Raw genomic sequence first — 20,000 nt, forward strand, 5'->3', positions numbered from 1 at the left:
TATATTACAGATTTAATTATTAATTCTAATCATCAGTTTGGATTCATCGATTGATCAAATTAGGTTTCAAAATGAATTGGAAAGCGGCCTTATATTTTCTAAGCTATGCTTCTTTATTTATTTTGTATTTTTTTTAGAAGGACTTTGAAGTAAAATCACAAAATGACGAAATCAGGGAAAGTACAGAAAACGCTTGACGTCTCTTGTCACCTTGCTGATTTGAACGGCGAGATCCCGCACGTTGTTGGTGAGGTCGGCGACCCCCATTGCGTTCCCCAGCCGGCTCGAGACGGCGTTTAGCAAGGCCTGCTCCAGCTGAAGGTACTCGTAGGCGCGGATCAGGCGGCTCTCCTGATGGGGAAACCACAAATGTGAGGAAAAACCGTACCAGTGAAAGTCTTTGGAGTGCAAGCACTTACCAAGGGAACTCTTTCCCAATTGAAGTCAGGAATGGCTGGGAAGTTGATCATGGATGCCATGGCGGCCAGTTGGGCATTTTCGCCAGAATTCAGTTTCAGCATCTGAGCAAAATGCGTTTTTAATCAATAATAAAAAAAAATAGGGACATTCAAAAAGGGACTGGTGTCATTTTGTTTTTTGTTTTATTATGGAGGTTTTCAAGTTTTTTACAGTTTAAAAAATCAATAGTGAATCACTGCCATCCTATCACTGGTATAAATGGATTAGACCTTTAGGTCATTTTTAAAGCTAATCTATTTCGTCTCGTATTCCCAATATCATGTTAAAATAAATCAAAGTAACCGTTAACTTTCTAATTCTAACCTTTTGTTTACGTTCATGTCAGTGTCAGATCTATTAGATTGTGTTCGATTACTAATGTCTCATCGCCGTCCGCCTACAGCCGTCTTAGACAATCCAATTAAACCGCATCACAACCTGCTAGTATATATAATAATAGTATTTCTTTTTATATATAAATAAATAAATAAATAAATCTCCTTACCTCAACCTGGATGCTCGATTTGTGCGCTTCCGGAATGGCGTTTAAAATCTTCTCGGTTAAACTGCGGCTCCTCCGCACCAAGGTTTGGAATTGCGCCCCTTCAACAAGTGCGCACATGTCGGCGCATAGCTCCGGGAGAGGTGCGGCGCCCGTAATTCTGGCCATGTGGACGATCGGCAGGAAGAAAACTGCGGTAAGACAATAAAAACCGAGGCGATTAATAACGCGGACAACTATAAAAGCATGCCAGATGACTCTCGTGCCAGGCTCTCCCTTCTCCACTGCGTTGTTTCCTGCAGGCTAAAGCAGTTGCCAATTTCTGAGTCATGTAACGGAGGGGGCTTCAAACCTCACTTGTAAAATTATTTTTAAAAAAAAAGAAATCAAAATACACTTAAAAACTTCCCCATGGTGTAAAATAACCCCCTTACTACTTTTTGTTTCCATTTGATCTGACCTAAAGAGAGCAGTATACTATGTCCATGTGATGACGTCACTACTCACCAATGAGGATGCTCATGGCCTGTCTTTTGGATTTGTTGACCTCAAGTGCTCAAAGTTTGATTGATGGAGCTCACCGAATGTCAAGCCGTTTGTAGACATTTATATAGATGTGTATATACACCAGTGACCGGCAGTGGAGATATCGTGGGCTTTCCCAATAGCACTTGGGTGAGCGTGTCATTGAATTCCTTTTAATTTCACCTCATTTTTCAGTGACATTCATTGGAGAGAGAGAGAAAAAAAAGGGATGAGACAGCAAATTTGCACTTTCTCCTTTATGGGCTGAATCACACACAAAAAGGAAGATTATTAAGAGGCTGGAAGGAGCAAAGTTAAAATATAGTATTAGTATTAATTCACCCAAACCCCCCCCCCCCCCCCCCCCCAAGAACTTTTCTTGTCATATATTTAAGTCACAATCATTTATTCATTGTCTTCCATCTATGGTAATTGAAATATTACTGTGTCTATCACTAAGATATTGGGCTTTGTATGGGGACATGTGTATGTATTTACTTATTTATTACCTATTTATGTATTTTCCCGTGTCTGTGTTCTCCCCCTCTTACTAATGTGACAGTGAATTTCCAGAGTAGGGGATGAATAAAGTTATCTAATCTAATCTAATATAAACGTATTATATGTTTTTTAAATATAAATACAATTTTAAAAAAACGTTGAACAGTAGTAAGTTTGTTTTCTTTAAAATCCTTTAGGTATTTAAGACTATATTTTTAAAAAATAACTTTGATTCAATATGAAATGACACATAATAATCAATATTTCGCGTCTCCGTGTTTTTATTTTGTATTTTTTCTACGTTTTATATCAGTGAATAGCGAGTGTCTCATAGTCTCAGCTGTGCGACAGTGCCGCCTTGTGGCAGACATTGCACTGTACGGAATTGACGTCTCTCGCCGTTAATAGCAGGGGAGCTTGAATAGAATAGTGAGTGGATCATGTTTCACGACGCCTGCATGAACAAAGACACACCAATTGTGGCCAATAATACCACACGGAGCATGTTTGTGAAATTGGATCGGCTCCCCACACAGTACACAAAGCACTCCCGTATAATAGTAGACACCATCCTGTGGATTAATCTTCAATTTCAGCTGCAACTCAATACGTTGCGACCCATCGTTTGACATGTCACCTTATCCGCCATTTCCATTAGCCCGCAGGTGTATAATCCTCACACCAGTGCAGCCGGTCTACGTTGACAAACCCTGGGGCCTTTATATAAGCTTCTCCATTCACTTCAGGTAGGAGTTTGATCTTAGTACATATGTTATATACTCATCTCATTTGTCCTCATTTTCTCAACTGCTTTTTCCTCACTAGGCTCGTGGTATCAATGTGGCGGCCCGGGGGCCAAATCTGACCCGCCGCATCATTTTGTGTGGCCCGGGAAAGTAAATCATTAGTGGCGACTTTCTATTTTAGGATCAAATTAAAATGAAGAGTATAAATGTTTATTACATTTCCTGATTTTCCCCCTTTTAAATCAATAATTGTAATTTTTTTCTGTGTTTTTAATTCAAAAATCATTTGATAAAATCTAAAAATATATTTAATATAAGATAAAAAAAACATTGTTTTAGATCTATAAAAGAATATTCTGGGCTTTTAATCCAGTTCTTTTAATCCATTTATATTTTAAAAAATTCAATATTATATCTAAAATGGTCTGACACCCTTGATTTAGAGTGTCCAAATAGCCTACAGTGCATTGTTTTGGAGAATCTGGGAGCAAACTGGAGTACCCGGAGAAAACCCACGCAAACTCCACACAGGTGGACCAACCCTGGATTTGAACCCAGGAACCCTTAGCTATGAGGCCTAGGCACTAAACCACTCAAGCCACCCTCCCCCAATGCGCATTTCCAGTTAAAATGGAACCCCCAGACAATATGAATAACATGATTAAGCTATAACCCGATTAGAAAACGAATCAGTCATTAATCAACCAACATATGCCGGCGCCCCATGCAAACCTTAAACGAAACACTCCTGTCTGCGTGAGCCTAACGAGGAAAAATAAAGATTTTTTTTTCCCAGCCCGCTTCCTTAATTCTAACCCTTTCTAAACAAACAAAGTAAAAGCCGGACTGTCGACATTAGCATTTTTATTGTTATGGAAAACAAGGAAGTGTTTTTTCCCCACTACTTACTTAATATGCATTTTTACAGTGTATATTGATGTTCATGCAGTCCAAATACTGCCAAGAAAACAAACCTTTTAAAAGCCTCACATCTTTTATCAAGACAGTTGACAAGAGGAAGATTGTAAATGTTGTTTTGTTTCATCATGGCGACCCGTTCAATTCCAAAGTACTTCCATAATCCGCCCAGAAAAATAAAGATAAAGTACGGAGCCGCATACCACTAAAAGTGCTAATGGTCCGTTGAGATATGAATAAATAATTCATCAAAGCGCTAGCTTGATTTTTATAATCGTTTTTTTTTTTTTTGTCATGCAAAGGAACGTATTCGCAACAATTAGCTTAGTTAAAACATTTTTTTTTAAATGTTGCTTTTTTTGTTTGCATGCGACCAATAACACTTTCAAAATGAAGTTTTTGGTCATAACATGTTCAAAAAACTTGACTATTCAAAATATATTTTGTTTTGAAAATGTTAGTTTACAAGTATATGTGGCCATGTAAACCTGCTAGCTTGTTAGCATTGAGCTAATGATTGGTTAGCCACTCAGACACAGATTTGTTAACCTAGATAGAGTGATGAGGTTTTTCAAAAATATGATATTCTGGAAGAGTCTAAGTTTATGTACGTGAATTGCATCATTTCCACATTTCATTGATTTTAACCAGTGTTCCTCTTGAATGGCGCATGTGCTGAATGCTAACACCACAGCGGATTTACACGGCTACAAATCATGAATTCAGAAACAATTGTTAGGTTTTGAACACTTTTTAGGGCACGTTACTTTTTTCAGAAACTCATGATGACCCACTTTCTTGTATTTGACTTGCAAAATTTAGCGAAAAGTCTGGTGGAATACAGAAAATATGCCATTTGACATGATTCACAACTATCGCATTTTCTGGACTATAAGGCGCACTTTTTTGTAATAGTTTGGCTGGGCATGCCACTAATATGTGTGTTTTCTCTCTGACCACTGATTTTTTTCTGGGTTTCTGATCCAATAAAAAATGTCTCTATATAAAAAAAAGCAGCAATTTTTTTTCCAGATTCAACATTTAATCATTGGCTGGTTTGACTTATAGTAAAAAAAATAGGGTATCTACAAAACCGAATCATTCCTCATGTCTATAAAAAAACGAATATTGACGTTAGGGCGAATACTGGCCGCATGTTAACGTGTCGCCGATTCGCCATTTGTCATATGAAAGCTGGCATTAGCGCGAGCATAGAGAAGCTAACTCCGTAACGGGAGACTTTGAATCAGAACAGGGGTCACAAAAGACAGTTAAACAACAGTACTGATGGTGGAAGACTCCTCCGACTTGGTTTGCCTGCTGGGTAACGACTTGAGATACTCCAAATGTCTACGCGCGTCCTCCTGATTGGCCCTGACGTAGTAGACCAGGTAGGAGATGACCATGGTGAACCAGCCGAACATGACCACCAACATGGCCACGTCCGTAGTCCTCTTCATCACCACGCACAAGTCCACGTCGGGCTCCAGGAGGAAGGCCAGTCCGCGGACGGCGGTCTCCTCCGGCTCGGAAGTCTGGCAGACGATGCCGGTCAGCGAGACGGGCTCCAGGTCCACGCGGGGCATGGCCATCTGCAGCTGGCAGTCGCAGTGCCAGGGATTGTCGGTCAGGTTGGCTCGGGCCCGCAGGCCCTCGAAGGAGTCGGCGTCGAAATGGACCAACTTGTTGGCCGAGAGATCCAGGAAGCGCAGCGAGGAGCTCAGGCCCCGGAAGGCGCCCGGCTGCAGCTGGCTGATGTCGTTGTGCGACAGGTCCAGTTCGGCCAGCTGCGGCAGGCCGGCGAAGGCGTCGGCCGGGACCGAAGTCAGGAGGTTGAAGTCCAGGTAGACCCTGCGGGTGTCGTTGGGGATGTCCCGCGGGATCTCGGTCAGGCGTTGGTTGCTGCAGCGTAGCGTTTTGCCGCCCACGGCGCCCCCGCCGCCGCCGTCGCCCTCGGAGCAGTAGCAGTGTTTAGAGCAGGCGCCGGCAGAAAGCTGGAGCCACGAGGTCAGGAGCGCCAGGCCGCGTAGCAGCAGATACGTCAACGCCTTGTCGCCAGCCGCCGACATCACTCGGGAGGGGGTGCTCCGCGCATCAATCGCCCGTGGAAGCGGCCAGCCTTACATAATCAAAACATAGGGTAACTGAGTGGTTACTATTTTCCCCCTTTTTCTTAATTTGATTATTTCTATTTTTTTTAAAAAAGTAATGAAGGATATTTACAGTATTACCGTTTTTTTATGATAAATTCCACAGGAATTGAAATGATTGATGAATATTAACTTTTTAAAAGTCTTTTAATCAAAGAGAAAAGAAGATTTACTGCTTCCCTATTTTCACTTTTACAATAAAAAAATGAATATGAATTATAACAAACCTAAACAAATGAATAAAACCTATATCTGCTGTTATTGAAAATTGTTACTTAATCTCTCTATCATCGCTCTATAAAGGAAACGATAACTCCAATGTGAGCTGCAAAAAAGATGAATTTGACAGCCGTGCTTTACCTGATCAATTTATGACTACTACTATACTTTGTCAAGCTTGATGTTCCACTGGGACTCCTTTTCTAATTCACAGTCCTCCATTCATTAGCGAATGAGGCGTCTTTATGTCAGCCAAGAAACAACGTCCCTCCCAATGCAGCGTAAGGATGAAACGCTCCTTTTATACCTTTGCAATCCTTTTGTGTCTTACCACCACTTTTCTAAACAAACCACTGCACTGCGCCATATATCTATTTTAGTACAGGCAGATATAATATAAAAAAAAATACATTCAAATCGCAAAAGAGCATGTCGTTCCACTGCCCAGTTCTTTTTGGCCAGCAGAAAAATATAAAAATGTTGAAACTGGCCCGCACAAGATGTTTAAATTTAGTGTACATTATGTAGCGCTTCACAGCTTCAACACCAGATGGAGCTAAACAGTGCCTATTTTTTTTGCTTTAGTGTTGAAATCGATCAAGATTTTTTTGTGTTTTATTGCTCGTAAATAAACATAAATTGAAAGAAGTCCTATGAGAGTAATTTCTCTTCATTTTAGTTGTGATATTCGTGACTTTTTTATTGTCAATGGACATTTTCTCAATTTCAAGTGGGAAGGACGGCATTGAGAGATCATGTTTCACTCCCATTGACGATAGACATCCAATCCAATTTGACTCACCAACAATAGTAGCCAATGTGGTCATACTTCAATAAAAAAACGGCAATAAAACAGTTTTAACAACACTGGGCTAAAACGAGGTGAAGCTACAAAAGCATCCAATCAGGAGAGGGTAAACTAAGTCAGGCCGAGCATCATTCGAGCATCTTTAATTCCTTTCAAATCGACACTCGGTGGGAACTGTCCACTTACAAAGATTAAAAAATGTCATCGATCTCACTGCGAGTATCAAATAGCTTTTACTTTGGCGGGGTACCCAAGTACGATACGGTGTCCCGGCTGAGGAATACAATAGAATGTCCACATACTAAATCCAATGGGTTACAGGTCAATTCAGGGTTATTATTTGGTCTTAAAACTATAAATATTCAAATTTGACTTTAAATTGATTGGACAGCTGTTAATAATAACCATAATTTTTAATCATTTGGAAATAATGATGTTTACTGAAGAATAAGAAACAATTTTGACAATACAGTAATAGAAAACATAGAAAGATTAAAAATAATAACACAAATCCATGTTTATTTAGATATTTGTATAAACAATACATTTCTAAAATTAAATTACTTTAAATTTCTATTTTTTTGTATTTAGTATGTTCATTCTATGTAGTATCTTAATTATTTTAACGTTCAGTTCATACTTTTTATTGTTATTATTATTTTGCATAAATAAATAATATAATGTATTTCCCACTAATGCTTGTTAACATGTATATTTTCAAATATCAAGGGATTAAAGTAATTAAAAGATGCTCTAATAAAACAAGTAGAGATTTTCTGAAGTAAAAATTGGATTTCTTTTTTAACTCTGTATCGTCAATCCAGAGATCGACCTTTCCCACAATTGGCCTCTCCCTATTTACACATCTTTTATTGTAAGCAGGGGGAAAAAAAACACTTCATTTGATTTGTTCCTGCACTTAGTGTCAGTGCAGCGCACCAGTCACTAAAGCACAGCCTTCACAATAAAAGAGCCCAGCCAAAAGATCTCCCTAAAACACCAAAAAGTCGAGCATTACAAAATGTTTCATTTGAGTAAAAGGGATTGGGTGTTAGGATTAGGGTTAGGGGTTAGGGGTTAGGGGTTAGGGTTTAGGGTTTAGGGTTTAGGATTACGTAAGGTTAGGGTTTAGGGTCTAGCAGTTAGGGGTTAAGGGTTAAGGATTCAGGTTTAAGGGGTTAGGGTCTAAGGGTTAGTTTTTAGGATTAAGGTTGGGGTTTAGGGTTCAGGTTTAAGGGGTTAGGGTCTAGGGGTTAGGGTTTAGGATTAAGGTTAGGGTCTAGGAGTTAGGGGTTAAGGGTTAGGGCTAGGGATTAGGGTTAGAGTTAGGGGTTAGCATTAGGGATAATAAATGCAAATGAATATTTGCCATTTTACCATTTTGACATATTTTCCCATTGGAAATGCAGTGAGCATTGAAATAAGTAGGAATATTTTTGTATAATTTTAGGACAACTGTAGGATTTGGGGAAAATTCCTATACAACTTTTTGTGCACCTCAATTTCCTTAATGAGTAATCGAGATACAGGTTGGAATTGGATTTTGCCCAAAAAAATCACATTTGTGTCGCATTGCTTAGGAGATGTAACCTTTAAGTGCAAAAAGGGGAAAACCAATGAATGAGTTGGAAAATGTGAGGAGCTTTACATCATCCTCACAAAAACAGAACGGGAGGCAGAATAAAAAAGATAAGCACAACTGGTCTAAAAGTGAAATCCATTCCAGTGAAATGGCCTTCTTCTTTCTAAAGTTGCCTTATTTTTCGGGTTGTTTCTCAATCACGGCGTGTATCAGTCTACCTTGCCATCATTCCATTTCCCCCATTTGATCGGTAATCTCATTTGGAAAGCTCTTAGCCCTCCCGCTTGGACGGCATCTTGAATTTCCAGGGATGCACGGCAATCATTTTGAGCCAACGTCCCATGCAGTCACACTCAATTATACATGATGGGGATTTAGCCATCAATCAACCCAAGTATTGCACCCAAGGCTGAATCATTGTTTGAATGATTACGTGACCAAACCAATGGGAAAAAAACACCCAAAAAGCAAATACTCACATTTGAGGTGCTCTCCTGCTTCCCATCCTTGTATTAATGATTTTTTTTTCTCCTCCCACCGTGAAGCGGATTCAACTTGCTGCGCGTTGATTTCCGCCACAGCGGTTCAAGGCTTGCCCGTTCAGTTTCCACGCAACCGGAGGAGGGAAGACGTTGGCTGGCTCCGGCACCCCGGAGGGGGGGACGACGGCCAACATGGGGAACGACGTCTCGATGCTTCTTCCCTCAGTGGCGCCTCTGTCTGACTTTCAGTGGCGTTTCTCGATGAGGAAGGATGGGCAAATGCATCAGGTGGCTGCACGGGAACAGGCCACGCCCCCTGGAGAACACATCTTATTCCAGGGCGATGACTATCATCATGTTAACCCTTAGATGAGCTGGCATGACAGGTCCTTTATTCATTTTGCAGGCAAAAAAGGGGGCAAAAATTGTTTCTCTTGCGGGGAAAAATGACAGGCTGTAACGTCACTTTTCAAAAGGAGGGTTTTAATCTGGCGTGGCTCTCGAGCCGCATGCGGCTTTTTGCTTCTGATCATTTTTTTGTATATACTGATGAACATGTTAGACACAAAGAGTCAAAATTTGAACCTGGGAGAGTCAAAGAGCCACACCTGACGTCAAAATTAGCTTAAAAAAATTGCCAAATTATTTTTTAATTATATTTTTTGATTTGTTTTTAATGGACCCAGATACATTTGAATAAAATAAAATGCTAAAAATAGAAACATGAAACCAGGCAAATATATCCAAAATATAAGAAGAGAAAATGTATTTTGTCTGGGAGCCACAGGCGGCTCGAGAGCCACGTACATTTCATGTTTCTCTTAATTTTTATTCTCTCTTAAAACACACTCCAATTCATCAGCGTCCATTAATGACAAATAATAAATTATATTTAAAAATGTAGTGTAATTGTCACAATTTCGGTGATTGATTCACATTGGGTAGCCATTTTGGTGCTCGGACGTTTGGTCGCCGGACGTTTAGTCGCCTGGTTGCGGTCCAGTCACGGCCATTTTGGACCCAGTGGCTGTAACTGATCATGACTAATTATTGACACCTATTTGGCTTTTTGTCAGCAACCATTACTGTTTCATTGTTGGTATTATTTTATAAATAATTCATTCTACCAATGCCATTGAATGCCATATACATCCAACCCTAATAAGTGAGTTAACATTTTACCATTTTCATTCTTTCCCATGAAAAAATAACTTGAAAATAACACAAACGCAGCTCCGACGTCACAACTAATCATATTTCAAATTACTAATGCATCTTCCAGCAACAAGCAATATTACCCAGCCGGCTCGCCGGGGTTTTCCAGCTGGAGCCAAAGCAATAACAAATGCCGTTATTAATGTTTTCACGGCATAATAACTCACACTGCTCAGGCGGTGGCAATTTCTTCCCCGAAAAAGAAGACGTTGCACTTTCTTAAACTCGATTTTTCTCACGCCGGGGAGAGAGAAAATGGCTTCTTTTAGAAGTTGAATTGTGGCCATGTCTTTGAGGGGTCTTGAGGTTCTTGTGAGCAAACGCCATTGATTTGGCTCAAAAAGAGATATGCTTAACCGAGCGTCCTCTCGGAAGGAATTAATGGAATTAAAATCAATATGTCAGGTTCTTCTGTGCCCTTGTGCTGCTATTAAATGACTTACAGTAGATGACTACTAAGTGTGACGTTGCACTTTGTGTGCAATTAGAAATGACCTATTGGTTATCATTTTAGGCTGAAATCCAAGTTTGTTCACAAAAAAAACAACTACACAAGAGAAGGAAGCTTTCTTCCATTTTATATTTGTTGCTTCCTCTTTTAATGGAGTCTCTGTTGGGTATTTTAATCATGGTGAAGACATTAAAACCCCCATTAAGGACCAAGTTTCTTATCTTTAGTGGTTAGAGGCTAAGTAAAGATACAGGTAAGTTAAAATGTGCTGTAGTCAAGAGACTATTTCCTTTTTACTCGTCATTAATTCGTTGACTGCCATTGACGGCAATGGACGTATAATGCAATACAATTGAAGTTGGAGGATTTTTGAATAAACATTCAAATTGTGTCAAAGATAGTCAATATATGAACAAACTCACCGTTGCCAATGGCAACCGATGAAACCAAAACGCTTAAACAAACCACTGTATTGTTTACATTACGTGAGGCAGCACTGCTGATTCTCAAGGCTTTGGCTGGATTACGTTGACATGGCAACACCAAAGGATGAAATCTTTTTGCCCCCCCTCCCCAAAATAAACCTACCATCCATTCAGCATTCACACTTTAGTCAATTTTCAGTGTCTTCTTAGTGGTTATTTACAAGAAGATCAGATAGCAAGAAAATGAATGACTCAACCCATGTGGCGCCAGCCAATTGTCTTGACTTTTATCCCATCACCTCAAAGGCATCTTTTTTTGTCGCTGGCGAGTGAGTTCATCAAACCGGCTTCATTGTGTCTGTCCTTGATCAAGTGTGTACCTGTGAGGTGACACTAATCCTCAAAAGGGGGCTCTCTTATGCAAATCCCCCCCTTTTTTGTCATGCAATTGCTGTCGCGGAACCAGAGTTTTATGCATTTTTTCTTCTCAATTTTCATTCCTCGGCTGCTCCCGGCGTGCTCATCCACCCAACAAGATCAAACGTTGACGTGAATACATTAGCTACATTTCTGGAGTCACTTGCTGCCCCCCTCCTCCCCCAATGGTGGGAGAGGGGGGTATTTTTGGAAGGGAAGTAGTAGGTACTTTATCTTACCTCTTTGGGAAACAGCTACACTTTGGAAAAAAAAGATGAAATATGGTCTTATGGTAAAAATACTATGGGGCCTACATAGCTTTTGGTTGGTGATTTTTCTTTTAATTCAAAAGGTTTATTCAATTCTGTTTGTTTTCTTTTGTGTGTGTTTGTTCCCATAGATGCCAACTCTGTCCCTGGCCTAATTAGGATCGGAAGATGGCTACTTTAGCAACTTTTCTCCAGCTGTCTTTCAACTGATGCGCATTAATGTTATTCATTGAAATCCATGGTGCTTTAGCAACCATGTCCAGGTGATGTGAGAGGCCTGCAAAGTCACAGATAAGGTGGACACTTCGGGCTGGGTGATTGCAAGTGCGCAAAAGATGAAGTTTCATTCGACTGTGACCGAGAGATGGAAGGAAACAAGAGAATTGATGAATTAGTTGAGATATTGGGAAGTTCAAAAGCAAACTTTATATCTTAGGGGGAATGACAAAAGATTGCCTATTCAATACACCTTTGTGCTCAAGTTGGGTGTCCTGATAATATTTTAAATACATTTTAAATGTTAGATTTACAGTGAAATAAGTGATAGAATTGTTATATTTAATTATTGTTGTTCAAATAAATCCAAAATAAATCTTTAATTCTACGTAAATCAAAGCCGCAAATTTTACTGAAATTGATTGGTTGTAAATACGGAAGGCGCGCTTAGAATGCCCAACGTCCCGATGATTGGCTGTTTAACAGATATGTTGTTGCTGTGCTTTCCATTGGAGGGTTTTGTCACATGTCCCAACGTCTCATTGGTTGTTGTCAAATGGCGGTTTCTTTTAGTTTTCAAACCAAACTAATAGCAACTAGTTGCACTCCACGTAAGTGCGTGTTAGGTTAGTTGCGCCCGTTTTATTGTTTTATTTTAGTGGTTTAATTTTATTCATTGTGAACACTAAAGTGATTTTAAAAAAGGAGCAACAATGGCGGCACCACTGAAGGTAACCTTCTTTTCATAAAGTTTCGTAGAGTTCAACAACGGCTCAATTGGTATCATGATAAAGATGCCTCGATGTTTGTGATGAAAAGGAAAAAAACACGTAATACGTATTTACTTTTAGAATAATTATGAGGAAGAGATGTAATGTTGTACAAGTGTAATACCATTTCACTGTGACTTTGCACGAAGAGGTAGTTAAAACATGTAATTTTTACGTGGTCAACTGCTTCAGTTTGGTTTTTAGTACAAAATGGCTACTTCGAATTCGGATGGGTATTTTAGTAAATGGCGACTTCGAATTCAGATGGGTATTTTTGTTATAAATGCTTTATTCATTCACAAATGTATATTTCTTACAAAAAAATGGTGACAAGTTGACCATATCAATCACAACAATGAACATAAAAAACAAGACCAAAAAATATTTATAAAAGAAAGTTTAAGGTTATTTCTTCAATACAAGCTGTGTTGTATATATAGTCGTGTTGTCTAAGTATAACGTAGCCTTGTGTTTCCTCAGTTTTCATATAATACACTGTAATTATGAGCATCAAGAGCATACACGAACACCCAAATATACAACAAAGCTAAAACTGTATATTCCACAGTCCCATTTGTTTGAAAACAAAGCCCTGGAGAAGACCAAGAAGGACCCCAAGCGTTTGTCTGTGGAGAAAATCTATCAAAAAAAGACTCAGTTGGAGCACATTTTGCTCCGTCCTGATTCTTACATCGGCTCAGTCGAGACCGTCACCCAGGTAAAATGCTTGATCAATTATTGGCTTTGGGAATTCTTGTAGTGAACATTTCTGTTTCTATCTTTTCCTCAGCAAATGTGGGTGTACGATGAGGACATTGGACTCAACTGCAGGGACGTGACATTTGTGCCGGGGTTGTACAAGATATTTGATGAGATTCTTGGTAAGCAGAAGCGCATCTCGGTTCAAGGGCAGATAAAAAATGTATTATTTATTTATTTTTTAACTCCGCCTCTCTTTCCAGTAAATGCAGCGGACAATAAACAGAGAGATAAAAACATGTCCTGCATTAAAATCGGCATCGATGTGTGAGTAAAAGTGCAATAACAATGTTCATCTTTGGATATACACTAGCTTGAATAATATTCTAATTGTCCTGTATTTTTTTCGTCTCTTTTAGTGAAAACAACACCATAAGTGTGTGGAATAACGGTAAGGGTATTCCGGTGGTGGAGCACCGGGTGGAGAAAGTGTTTGTTCCCGCTCTCATCTTTGGACAGCTTCTCACCTCTAGTAACTACGATGACGCCGAGAAGAAAGTCACCGGTGAGCGATGGGATGGCAAATAACGCATCTGGCACAGGAATCTGATGTTTAATGGGTCTATGCCTTCGTTTATAGGTGGACGTAACGGATATGGTGCCAAGCTCTGCAACATTTTCAGCACCAAATTCACAGTGGAGACCGCCTGCAGAGAATCAAAAAAGACCTTTCGACAGGTACAGAGAAAAAAAGGGTGGTTTGTCATATCAAAATCTGTCCTGTCTTCCCTTTTACCTTATGGGGTAACTCTTGTCTGTCCACAGACGTGGTACGACAACATGGGCCGTGCAGGGGAGCCCAGCATCAAACCCTTTGACGGAGACGATTACACTTGCATCACCTTCCAGCCAGACCTGCCCAAGTTTAAAATGAGCATCCTGGATAAAGACACGGTAGCCCTGATGACCAGGAGGGCCTACGACATTGCCGGGTGTGCCAAAGGCGTCCGCGTTTTCTTCAACAGCAAAAGACTGCCTGTAAGTATAGTTAGAAAGTGCCTGGGGAAAACCTGAATAAAATGTTATGACAAAAAAAAGCTATTAAAATCAGTAAATTGAGAAATACATTCTGGTTATGACCCCCAATTCCACTCAAATTCAATATCATTTTATTCATTTTATAATATTTCACTCACTGCTTGTTTTTGACAACATTAGAATTTCAATTCATTTCAACTGAGACGACTTGAGTGGCATTGACGGCCATTTTGAATTGACGGAATTATTTTGGATTCAGTTGAATTTAAAAATGAATTAATTTTTTTTTTTTAACTTATTGGCTGCCATTAACCACAATAGAAAAAAATTATTTTTTATATATATATTTTTTTTTTAATTACATTTTAAAAAGGTGAAGCCAATGCCTGCCATTAACAGGCAGCTTTCAGTATTACATTTACTCACCATGCAATTCAGGTGAAAGACTTTCAAAGCTACGTGGATTTATACGTGGCGGACAATGTGACCGAGACGGGCAACAAGCTGACGGTGCTTCACGAGGTGGTCAACGCACGCTGGGAGGTCTGCCTCGCCGTCAGCGAAAAGGGATTCCAGCAAGTCAGCTTTGTCAACAGTATCGCCACAACCAAGGTGCGCTCTCGTGCCCGATAAAGTGACGGCCAAGCACAGTAGATCCTAATATCTGTCCACTGAAATAAAGGGCGGTAGGCACGTGGACTACGTGGCCGATCAGGTGGTCGGCAAGCTGATTGACGTCGTCAAGAGGAAGAACAAAGCTGGCGTTGTGGTCAAGCCTTTCCAGGTGAATGACTCAAACTCTTGTTCTGAGTTCTACAGAGCTGCCAAATACTACAAATCTATGGTTTACTACGCCCGTTTTTAACAATCTACTCAATAAATACAGATTTTGTATGAAAACTACAAAAATACAAATTTGAGCTTTTTCAGCAATTTACATGAAAAAAATTAGTATTTTAAATTTTGGCGGGCTATTTTAACTTGATTTTGACATCATGTTCTAAATAAATTTTGCCTGGGGTCAAAGCGTTCATTTATTTTGGAAATTAAGTTGCGCAATTACTTTCATTTTAATGACACATGTACGTTCTCATTAGTTGTTTCAAGCAGTGTTGGCTGTGTCCACAAAACAAAAATCAGTGTTTTTTTTTATGTTTTGCCAAAATCTGCAAATGCTCTATCCTTATGACATTTCACGTTTGGCAGCTCTATTTTCTAGTTTCGACTGTAAATCACTGTTTTCTCGTCATCAGGTGAAAAACCACATGTGGCTGTTTGTCAACTGCCTGATTGAGAACCCCACGTTCGACTCACAAACCAAAGAGAACATGACTCTTCAGCATAAGAACTTTGGCTCCAACTGCTCGCTCAGCGATAAATTCATTAAGCAGGTAGCGCTAAGCCGACATGGCTGGCGTCCTATCGTTTTGCTCACTTGTTTTTATAACAGGCCACCACCTGTGGAATTGTGGAAAACATCATGAACTGGGTGAAGTTCAAAGCACAGCTGCAGCTCAACAAAAAGTGTTCGGCCGTCAAGCACACCAAAGTCAAAGGGGTGCCCAAGTTGGACGACGCCAACGATGCGGGTACATTTTTATTCTTTCTCTCTTTACCTCCTAACCCTCGCCGTCGAAATCTAAATAAAAAGAAAACCATAACAATCTCGCTGTCCGGCAGGCGGCAAAAACTCCATCGGCTGCACGCTCATCCTGACCGAGGGAGACTCGGCCAAGACCCTGGCTGTGTCCGGCCTGGGTGTGGTCGGCAGGGACCGCTACGGTGTCTTCCCCTTGAGGGGAAAATTGCTCAACGTGCGGGAGGCGACTCACAAGCAGGTCCGAATAGCCCGCCCTGGCCGGACGTTTGGTCCCCCGAACTCAAAAATATATTCATAGTAAACTGTCTCATGAATCAACAGTAGATATTTAGATATTAAACTCTTGTTGATATCTGTTTTAAACAGTACTTACTCTCTGGGGACCAAATGTTCGGGCGACCAAACGTCCAGGCGACCAAACGTCCGGGCGACCAAACGTCCGGGCGACCAAACGTCCGGGCGACCAAACGTCCGAGTCGTTTGCTTGATTTCCGTATGTGTCCTCTGACAGATTATGGAGAATGCAGAGATCAACAATGTCATTAAGATCCTCGGTCTGCAGTACAAAAAGAACTACAGTGATCCAGATTCCCTCAAGACCCTGCGCTATGGAAAACTTATGATCATGACAGATCAGGTGTCTTTTTTTGTTTAGCATTGTTCTCACCCTAATAAATACCCCTGAACTGGACGCTTCGCTAATCTGGAGTTGTGCTTAATAGGATCAAGATGGCTCCCACATTAAAGGTTTGCTCATCAACTTCATTCACCACAACTGGCCTTCCCTGCTCCGCCACAACTTCCTGGAAGAGTTCATCACTCCCATCATAAAAGTAGGTAATTTGACTTTGTGAGAATAAGAAAAACTCCAAGGTAAACCTGAAAATTCCTGTCCTCAGGTTTCCCACAAGAAATCCCAACAGTCATTCTACAGTATGCCCGAATTTGACGAATGGAAGGAACGCCAGTCCAACTTCAAATCTTGGAAAGTCAAGTACTACAAAGGTTTGTCATAAACCCCTGTGTGGTAGTAAACTAGCCAAGTAAGCTTTTTTCCCCCTCATGGACCGATATTACGGTTTTTGGTTTATTTTCTGTTGTCTTTACTTATATGGGATTTTGTTTTTTTTTCCAATAAGGTTTGGGAACTAGCACATCGCAAGAGGCCAAGGAGTATTTTTTGGATATGCAGAGACATCGTATTCCGTTCAAGTACTCGGGGCCTCAAGATGACGAAGCCATCACCCTCGTGAGTCCCGTCGGTTCGCGCTAAACGCTTCGGATTGCCTTGAGTTGTATTTGAAAAGAAAATGTGCCGTGTTCTAGGCCTTTAGCAAGAAAAAAGTGGAAGAACGTAAAGAATGGCTCACCAATTTCATGGTCAACAGACGCCAGCGAAAGGAGCTCAACCTACCTGAGGTTGGTTGACTAAGCTATTATTTTAGTTTTTCCGTCTGTCCACCCACCATCAGTTCCCTCAAAGTTACCACATGGGCTTCTCTCCTTGTCTGCAGGAGTATCTGTATGGTCAGACCACCAAGCATCTCTCCTACAATGACTTTGTCAACAAGGAGTTGGTCCTTTTCTCAAACTCGGACAACGAACGGTCCATTCCCTGCCTGGTGGACGGTGCGTCAAAGTAGCCGTCTCAGAAACACAGTTTGGAGACAGACACCTCTTATGCATGGCATTATATTGGTTTGTCATAGGTCTGAAGCCAGGCCAGAGGAAGGTGTTGTACTGTTGCTTTAAGAGAAATGACAAGCGGGAGGTCAAAGTGGCCCAATTGGCCGGTTCTGTAGCCGAGATGTCAGCGTATCATCATGGAGAGGTAATTTCCACTTCACAGATAAGGTAATGCATATATAGGTTCATGTGGTTGATCGGATGTCCCGTCGCTCAATTTTCAGACTTCACTGATGATGACCATCATCGGGTTAGCCCAGAACTTTCTGGGAAGCAACAATTTGAACTTGCTGCAGCCCCTGGGTCAGTTCGGAACTAGGTTACACGGCGGCAAGGATTCTGCAAGTCCCCGTTACATTTTCACCATGCTGAGGTTAGAATTCGACGGGAAATCCACCCTGTCTAGATGTGTGACGACCACTACCAAATGTCCAAACTTTCCAGCCCCCTGGCTCGACTTCTCTTCCCGCCGACTGACGACAATCTACTGAAGAACAACTACGACGACAACCAGCGGGTGGAGCCCGAGTGGTACATTCCCATCATCCCCATGGTGCTGGTGAACGGCAGCGAAGGCATCGGCACTGGCTGGGCCAGTAAGATCCCCAACTTTAGTGTCCGGGAGATTGTCACCAACATTACACGCATGCTCAACGGGGAGGAGCCACTGCCCATGGTGAGTGAGTAGTTTGTGATCTCATTAGTGGACCGACCGTGAGAATGACTTACATTTGTTGTCTCTTAGCTCCCTAATTATAAAGGCTTCAAAGGAACAATTGACCAACTGATGGACAACCAGTACGTCCTCTGTGGAGAGTTGGCTATTATTGACTCCACCACGATTGAGATCTCAGAGTTGCCTGTAAAAACATGGACGCAGGTTAGTCACTCTTTCACTGTTTGGCGAAACCCTTAACCCACATGTGTCAAAGGGGCGGCCCTGGTGGCCAAATCTGGCTTGCCACATAATTTTGTGTGGCCTGGGAAAGTAAATTATTAGTGCCGACTTTCTGTTTTAGGTCAAATTCAAATGAAGAGCATAGATGTATGTCACATTTCCTGATTTTTCCCTTTTTAAATTAATAACTAATTTTTTTAAATCCATTTTTTTTTCAGTTTTTAGTTCAAAAATCTTTTTGTAAAATCTAAGAATATATAAAAAAAGAAGCTAAAATAAACTTTTAGATCTACAAAAATTTATATTCAGGGCTTTTAATCCAGTTCTTTGTATCAATTTATAAAAAAAAAAAAACAACAACTAAATATTATATCTAAAATGGTTGAACCCACGTGAAATCAAATTGACGGTAGCTTTTCCATTGTAACATTACAGCACTGGGCATTGTGTAAAAAAAAATCGTAAATCCCTGTTTTGGTGAACATTCAAAGAAGGAGGATGGAAAAGGGCGAAGGATAGACTGTAAAATACGGTATATACTTGTCTTCAATCCAGACTTACAAGGAGAACATTCTGGAGCCAATGCTGAATGCCACCGAGAAGGTCCCCGCTCTGATCACAGACTACAAAGAGTACCACACGGACACCACCGTGCGATTTGTCATCAAAATGACGGAGGAGAAGCTTCGTGAAGTGGAGGCGGCGGGTCTCCACAAAGTCTTCAAGCTGCAGAATCCCTTGACCTGCAACTCTATGGTCCGTTTAGCAAATTCTCCTCCTAAGACCTAAACCAAAGCTTACCCTTCAATGTGCGTCCCAGGTTCTGTTTGACCACGTGGGCGCTTTGAAGAAGTACGAGTCGGTGCAGGATATCCTGAAGGACTTTTACGAGTTGCGGTTGAAGTACTACGGCATAAGGAAGGACTGGCTGTTGGGGATGTTGGGGGCCGAGAGCACTAAGCTCACCAACCAGGCTCGCTTCATCCTGGAGAAAATCCAGGGCACCTTGGTCATCGGTTAGTGGTTAGCTTACTTGACGCCATGTGTTACTTTAGACGTTTTTTTTGTTGCTAATCAGATGCGTGTGTATGCTATGTATAGAGAACAAACCAAAGAAGGAGCTGATTAACATGCTTCAGGACATGGGCTATGACTCGGACCCCGTCAAAGCCTGGAAAGAAGCTCAAGACAAGGTGAAGCCCCAGGAAGATTTTATTTATTATTATTTTTTTTTTAATTTTATTTGCCTCTACTTGTACTAACTATCACACGCTCATCAGAATGAAGCCCAAGTAGATGATGATGATGATCAGGAGGAAACATCAGAAGAGGACACCAATGGTCCAGACTACAATTACCTGCTCAACATGCCCATGTGGTTCCTGACTAAGGAGAAGAAGGAGGAACTGATTAAACAGAAAGAG

General features: G+C 40.9%; 3 protein-coding genes across 3 annotated transcripts in view; 1 reads left to right on the forward strand and 2 right to left on the reverse strand.

Annotated features, from left to right (window-relative positions):
- LOC144211684 (uncharacterized) overlaps nt 1–1,364 on the reverse strand; it is a 2,032-nt gene extending 668 nt beyond the window's left edge. Inside the window, exons 1-3 of the mRNA XM_077739100.1 lie at nt 965–1,364; nt 420–521; nt 211–351 (exon numbers count right to left, since the gene is read on the reverse strand). Coding sequence (XP_077595226.1) covers nt 211–351; nt 420–521; nt 965–1,129 — 408 coding nt within the window. The 5' untranslated portion in view covers nt 1,130–1,364. The remainder of the gene's footprint in view (nt 1–210; nt 352–419; nt 522–964) is intronic.
- A 2,592-nt stretch (nt 1,365–3,956) lies between these two features.
- Nucleotides 3,957–9,258, reverse strand: lrrc3ca (leucine rich repeat containing 3Ca). Its single transcript, XM_077738965.1, has 2 exons — nt 8,890–9,258; nt 3,957–5,770 (listed from the first exon to the last, which is right to left on the reverse strand). The coding sequence occupies exon 2, from the start codon at nt 5,718–5,720 to the stop codon at nt 4,923–4,925; it is 798 nt and encodes a 265-aa protein (XP_077595091.1). The 5' UTR covers nt 5,721–5,770; nt 8,890–9,258; the 3' UTR covers nt 3,957–4,922.
- Nucleotides 9,259–12,423: 3,165 nt separating this feature from the next.
- Nucleotides 12,424–20,000, forward strand: part of top2a (DNA topoisomerase II alpha) — a 10,032-nt gene continuing 2,455 nt past the window's right edge. The window contains exons 1-26 of the mRNA XM_077739505.1: nt 12,424–12,616; nt 13,224–13,373; nt 13,446–13,536; nt 13,618–13,681; nt 13,774–13,919; nt 13,995–14,092; nt 14,180–14,392; nt 14,831–15,004; nt 15,075–15,176; nt 15,646–15,783; nt 15,843–15,981; nt 16,073–16,230; nt 16,504–16,629; nt 16,715–16,825; nt 16,892–16,997; nt 17,132–17,241; nt 17,319–17,411; nt 17,507–17,621; nt 17,702–17,823; nt 17,903–18,051; nt 18,123–18,354; nt 18,424–18,558; nt 19,132–19,332; nt 19,397–19,592; nt 19,678–19,769; nt 19,857–20,000. The exon at nt 19,857–20,000 is cut by the window's right edge and continues 6 nt beyond it. Of these exons, the coding sequence (XP_077595631.1) occupies nt 12,599–12,616; nt 13,224–13,373; nt 13,446–13,536; nt 13,618–13,681; nt 13,774–13,919; nt 13,995–14,092; nt 14,180–14,392; nt 14,831–15,004; nt 15,075–15,176; nt 15,646–15,783; nt 15,843–15,981; nt 16,073–16,230; nt 16,504–16,629; nt 16,715–16,825; nt 16,892–16,997; nt 17,132–17,241; nt 17,319–17,411; nt 17,507–17,621; nt 17,702–17,823; nt 17,903–18,051; nt 18,123–18,354; nt 18,424–18,558; nt 19,132–19,332; nt 19,397–19,592; nt 19,678–19,769; nt 19,857–20,000 (3,423 nt within the window). The 5' untranslated portion in view covers nt 12,424–12,598. The remainder of the gene's footprint in view (nt 12,617–13,223; nt 13,374–13,445; nt 13,537–13,617; nt 13,682–13,773; nt 13,920–13,994; nt 14,093–14,179; nt 14,393–14,830; nt 15,005–15,074; nt 15,177–15,645; nt 15,784–15,842; nt 15,982–16,072; nt 16,231–16,503; nt 16,630–16,714; nt 16,826–16,891; nt 16,998–17,131; nt 17,242–17,318; nt 17,412–17,506; nt 17,622–17,701; nt 17,824–17,902; nt 18,052–18,122; nt 18,355–18,423; nt 18,559–19,131; nt 19,333–19,396; nt 19,593–19,677; nt 19,770–19,856) is intronic.

Source organism: Stigmatopora nigra, chromosome 18, assembly GCF_051989575.1.
Source record: "Stigmatopora nigra isolate UIUO_SnigA chromosome 18, RoL_Snig_1.1, whole genome shotgun sequence".
In the NCBI taxonomy this organism is placed as follows: domain Eukaryota; kingdom Metazoa; phylum Chordata; class Actinopteri; order Syngnathiformes; family Syngnathidae; genus Stigmatopora; species Stigmatopora nigra.

Coding starts and splice junctions, on each gene's coding strand:
- lrrc3ca (XM_077738965.1), bottom strand. CDS start 5,720: ATGTCGGCGGCTGGCGACAAGGCGTTGACGTATCTGCTGCTACGCGGC.